Here is a 5,749-nt window from a genome sequence, read left to right on the forward strand (position 1 = left end):
TCCCTCACCTTATCCACAAAGTCCATGGTGTTCTGTATGTGGTGTTCTGAGCTGCCAACTAAAGGGATGAGTACAGACACCAGATATTTGGAAACACTGTAAGTGACAGAGTTAATCATGCTAACAATAGGTCTTAAAGGTACACCTTGTTTGTGGATTTTAGGTAAACCATACAGACTAGGTGTGGCCTCCCCTGGGTACAGTCTGTGGTACAGAATACGGTCAATAGCCTTGTCCTGTTCCAAAATTTTCAGCAATCTTATCAACTTTTTCTTGCAACCACTTCCTGGATCTCTTTTCAGAGGTTCATAAGTGTTTAAGCTATTGACAGCTATTGATTGAAGACGAAACGTTTCTACATTTTTTTTGTTTTGCTTTGTTTTGTTTTTTGAATGTCCAGAGGACCAGATTTAACTTTTTTAGAGTTTAACAGTGCACTTTTAACACTGGTAATAGTAAAAACAAGTACTAATACAGTAGTCCCTCGTTTATCACGGGGGATCCGTACCCTAAAGCCTCGTGATAAGTGAAAAACCGCAAAGTTGGAATAGTAATACAAGTAATAAGTAGTAGTTTATTTGAGTATTTATATATGCAGTATTCCCTCACTACTTCGCGTTTCCTTTTTTTGCAGACTCGCTCTTTCACGTTTTTTCAAAATAAGCTCAGACATGACACACAATTGGCTGATTGATGGATAAGCTGCACGATCGGCATGGAAGTTTTATTTAAAATAAATTATTTTAAATATTAAGCACCACCTTTGTGCAGCCCACATCTGCAGAAAAAGCTTCCTTCTTCCTCTTCGTTTATAGGGGCCTTTAGTTTGACAAGTATGCTCTAAACTCTAAAAGAGCATAGCATGCCATGATCTCAGCTCTCTGCCTCCAGCTGCTTTCTGCCAGTGCTGTTGGCCACGCGCACTTCTCCGCTGCAGAACGGCGACCCTGACATGCTGCTAGAGAAGCTTCTCCTGCAGTGTGGGCTGCACAGAGGTGCAGCAGGTGCTAAGTAATTTAAATAATTTATTTTAAATAAAAAGTCTATGCCAGTCATGTGGCTCATCCATCAATCAGCCAGTTGTGTGTCATGTCCACTCTTACTTTGAAAAACTGCAATAGAGCAAGTCCACAAAAAATGAACCGTGAAGTAACGAGAGACTAATGTTTATAATTTTTCCAGGGGGGTTAGTGACGTAGAGGTTAGAGAAGGTGGGCCTGTGATCGGAAGGTCGCCGGTTAAACTCCCCAAATCGACAACGTCAAAAATGTGAGTGATAAAAGTGAAGCACCCACACCTGCCTCCACCCTTGTTTGCCTCACTCTGGGCCCTTGAGCAAAGCCCTTAACCCCCACCATCTGCTCCTCCGGGTGTCCTAGATAGCAGCTCTCTTCCCTACACAGAGGGCCGTGGTAGCTCTGTGGTTGTGTCAGGAAGATCATCCGGTGTAAAAATAATTACCAAGACTTTGTGCAACTTATTTCGATGTGTTGACCCCTGAAGAAGAGAGGTTGTAACTTCTAAAAGAGTCTAGATGTTTGACTGGAACATCGTCCAAGAGGTTAAAAATGGGACTCTTGGATTATGTGATTGGAGGGCACATAATTTTTCCAGTTTACATCTTTGCAATCCAAGGACGTGAAGATCGTAAACAATATCACAGGTCTGCTTGGAGATCTGGACCTCATTAGCTGTAAGAAAGTAAGTGGCACATGGAACAGCCTGCAGAAGGTTTGGCTATCTGAGCCAGGGAGTGTTGTGGTCTAGCTGTGTCCAGGATGGTTCTGTGCAATCTTCAATCATTCTAAATCCTCCTCTTCCTCATCAGATTAAAGCTGCAGAACCACTAGATGCACTGCTTCCTCACAATAGAGCAACTATAAACATTTCATTAGCTGACTGTGTTCCACTGTGGATAAAATATGAGTTCATCAGATGTGCTAATCATTCTGTTTGGTTTATATTTAACAAAACTTACTAGCTGTTTCAAAACTGGGGTTGTAGAAGAGAAAAACTCATAGAAAATTCTGGAAAGAGTTCTTTGTTTTCCGACAAGTGGTCTTTTATTAAATAAACATTTTGGGCTGTGTTGTTTCCTCTGCAGCATCTACTGTTTGGCTCTCTGGGCCGTAGTCTGGCCTGTGCAGACCCTCCAGAGCCCGAGAGGCTGACGATCCTGAATGAAGCTTGGAAAGTCATCACCAAAGTTCGCAATCCTCAGGTGTGTACAGTTTACACTGGGCTTAACCAAATAGAGCCCTGTTGGTCCAGTCAGACACTTCAGATCATCACTGGTGAACTCTGGTGGTTTTCAGGATTACATCAACTGTGCTGAGATCTGGGTGGAGTTCACCTGCCGACACTTCACCGTGAGTCCAAAATGCCTTTTCACCATCGACACTGGATAATTTTTTAAAACGCGTTGTGTCGCTCACAGAAACGAGAAGTGAACACAGTCCTAGCTGACATCATCAAACACATGACTCCGGACCGAGCATTCGAAGATGCCTACCCTCAGGTTGGAGCACGACTCGCCCCGGTTTGATCTCTGACCCTCGGTCCGTCTGCTCTGTACTGACTGTTGTTTGTTCTGTATGCAGCTGCAGTCAGTGATCAGAAAGATCCTCGCCTACTTCCATGACTTCTCCGTCCTCTTCTCCATGGTGAGAAGTTAGTAACGTTATTAACGTTCCATCATCAGGCCTCAGTCCCACAAGTCTTTCCATGTCTGTTCCTCAGGAGCGTTTCCTGCCGTTCCTCGACATGTTCCAGAAGGACAGCGTGAGGGTGGAGGTCTGCAAGTCCATCATGGAGGTCTTCATCAAGTAAGACGTGTTAACAGAGATAATGGAACTCGTTTGGTTTAGTAAAATTTTTCTTTTGATCTAACAAAGTTCTAACAGGTCCTCTGGATGGATTGAAATTTTTTTTTTAAACTTGTTGAAATGTTTCATCTTTAATCCAATAGACTTATTCAGTCTGAGGAGCTGCATCAAACTCAGTCTTATAAATAGCCCCTTCTCAGGGTGGATCAACCAGTTTGTTTTTGACAGTCACAACCAGCTGTTCACATGATCAAAGAGGACCATCAGCCTAACAATGGCTCGATGGCCACTTGCTATTCACAGAAGGCTGAGTGATACTAGCAATAACAGAGGGGGATAATTGGACACGGAGGCTCTGCCCCGTTTAATGGTGGATGGGTTCTCTTAACAAAGATGGCTTCCTTCACTCCTCTCTCAAATCATCGTTCCTCTCTATCAAGGATGTTCTTCTGATCTGCATTCTGTTTTCTCTGCAGACATCAGGTGGAGGTCACCAGAGACCCTGTCATCCTCAACGCCATGCTTCACATCTGTAAAGCTATGCACGACTCAGTGAAGTAAGGTGTTTGCTGCTTTTTGTTTTTAATTTTTGCATCAACATTCAGTCAGCAGCTCCTCTGTCTTTGTCCCACAGCGCTCTGACTCTTGAGGATGAGAAAAGATCTATGTCTCTGCTCATCGTTGGCTTCATCCGCATGGTGAGATGCCTCAGAACTTCACTAGATGAAACTGCTGCTGCTACACTTTATTATTGGCTAGAAATAAAACTATTTTAGTTAGAAGTATTTTTTTTATTATTTAAGAGTTTTTGTCTCCTGTCGTGGAGCAAAAAGAGGTGAATTGGAAATCCCCTCCCCTCCATCTGTTCTGTCTGTCTGTGCATGAAAAATAAGTGAGACTTCCATTTTAGTGTGTGGCACTAGGGGTAAGACAGGTTCCTTTCAAAAGTTGGGTTGCTTTCTCAAAATCCAAGATGGCTACCAATATGTAAATATGTTAAGTTAACATATTTACATATATTGTGGTGGTCATCTCATGATGTTTAACATCATGAGCTGATAACTTGAAAAATGAGCAATGACTGGGTGGCTGTGGCTGAGTGGTTAGAGATTCATGAGTCTAACAGCCTCAGGGTAGAAGCTGTTCCTCAGTCTAGTGGTTCTACACTTAATGCTCCTCAACCTCCTTCCTGAGGGGAGTGGGGCAAAAAGTGTGTGTGCTGGGTGAGTGTGGTCCTTCATGATGCAGGTGGCCCTCTTCCTGCATCTGGAGGTGTAGATGTCTGTGATGGTGGGGAGACTGACTCCAACATCTTCTGTGCAGCCTTCACCACTCTCTGCAAAGCTTTTCTTTCTGCAGCTGTGCAGCCTCCATGCCACACGTTGATGCTGGAGCACAGGATGCTCTCCACTGCACACCTGTAGAAGGAGGTGAGGACTGAGCTTCCAGACCAGCTCGTCTCAGCCGTCTGAGGAAGTAGAGTCTCTGATGATCTTTCTTCATCAGGCTGGTGGTGTTGTTGCTCCAGCTGAGGTTGTTGTTCAGGTGCACACCCAAGTACTTGTAGCTGGAGATGACTAGTTAACAAGTTCAGGATCAATTTGAACTAAAACACTGCCCTAAAACAAAATTTTCATTGGATTTTTGCAAAACTCTACTGTTGGTTGCAAGTGCAAAAACAATCAGTAATTGAGGTTCATGCTAGAGCATTTATAGCAAGAGTATCCCAGTATTTATACTGGAATTACTGAGTAATGTGACACTGACAGCAATATGAAGGTTTGTAAAAAGTCATCTCAGAGTTTTTAGATGCAATGGTTTTAAAGATGGCAGCTATGGTTTGTTCTGGCCTCAGACTAATTATTAAGTTGCCAGACTTTACACTTTGTTTCTGGTAGTTTTAAGAGCTATCTACAGCAGGTAAGATATCATTTGTTCATATTGTCTCCAGAAGAACCCACTTCAAAAGATGTGGACAAGCATCCAGTCGTGTGTCCTGTTAAAGCAGCACGGTGGTGCTGAGGGTGTATGTTTATTTGTTGCTGTGACAGGATCCCACTGTTCATTAATTACCCAGTGGGACCGCTGATAATGAGCTATTGAACCCTCTGCTGGAGGGCTCCCCCTCATGGGAGGACCATCAGCTGCTGCACAGCATCTGTGAGCCCATCAGATTCACAGAGGTGCTCCCGTTCATTAAGTTCCAGCAACCATGGAAGCGTAGCGAGGTTCAGAAAGGTCATTTCAGAAATCCTGAACAATGAAAAGTTTTTAAAACTAACTGCTTATTTAAAAATCCTCACATCAGCTGTTAGTCAGTATTTTCTGCTGGAGACGTCATGTGATATGATTATATCGAGATGAATTTGTTTCTAAATCAACATTTGAAAGTTTGCTGCAGAAGATTTTACAACATGTGGACCTGAAATAAGCTTTATTTTTCTAAATTTGACAGTATTTAAAATCAACCCATCATTTCAGACTCATCTATTTGAAATAAAGGATACAGAGAGGGTTCAGATCATCTTGTTCTGTAGTTTGGTCTCTTCTAACTCACAGCCAGGTGCTCTAAGTAAGACAAACACTTTTCTCATCTAAAAGCTGTTTTCTGACAGCGCAACATTTACTCAGCTCGATCAATGTCCCGTGTCCTTGGTCTCTTCTCACACTCGGGGGAAATATGAACTTAAATACAACCTCACCACCTTAATTTACCCTTTCAACAAGCAAAGGACAACCTTTCAGCTGCAGCTCCAGGGAAATAGTCTGACTCAATGTTCCCACAGGTCTTTAGGAGTGGACTGTGGGTTGGGATGGCACACGATGGGTGAGCTGCTGGTTAGAGCGGGCCTGCAGCTCACGCCGTCATCTACAGCACACACACACACACACACACACACACACACACACACACACACACACAC

At 43.3% G+C, this 5,749-nt stretch overlaps 1 protein-coding gene across 1 annotated transcript in view; it reads left to right on the plus strand.

Moving 5' to 3' along the window:
* vps35l (VPS35 endosomal protein sorting factor like) overlaps positions 1 to 5,749 on the plus strand; it is an 83,079-nt gene that overhangs the window by 48,991 nt on the left and 28,339 nt on the right. Inside the window, exons 16-22 of the mRNA XM_037690749.1 lie at positions 2,105 to 2,221; positions 2,316 to 2,369; positions 2,438 to 2,518; positions 2,601 to 2,663; positions 2,740 to 2,825; positions 3,302 to 3,382; positions 3,460 to 3,523. Of these exons, the coding sequence (XP_037546677.1) occupies positions 2,105 to 2,221; positions 2,316 to 2,369; positions 2,438 to 2,518; positions 2,601 to 2,663; positions 2,740 to 2,825; positions 3,302 to 3,382; positions 3,460 to 3,523 (546 nt within the window). The remainder of the gene's footprint in view (positions 1 to 2,104; positions 2,222 to 2,315; positions 2,370 to 2,437; positions 2,519 to 2,600; positions 2,664 to 2,739; positions 2,826 to 3,301; positions 3,383 to 3,459; positions 3,524 to 5,749) is intronic.

Source organism: Nematolebias whitei, chromosome 17, assembly GCF_014905685.2.
Source record: "Nematolebias whitei isolate Nwh7 chromosome 17, NemWhi1, whole genome shotgun sequence".
NCBI classification, from domain to species: Eukaryota; Metazoa; Chordata; class Actinopteri; order Cyprinodontiformes; family Rivulidae; genus Nematolebias; species Nematolebias whitei.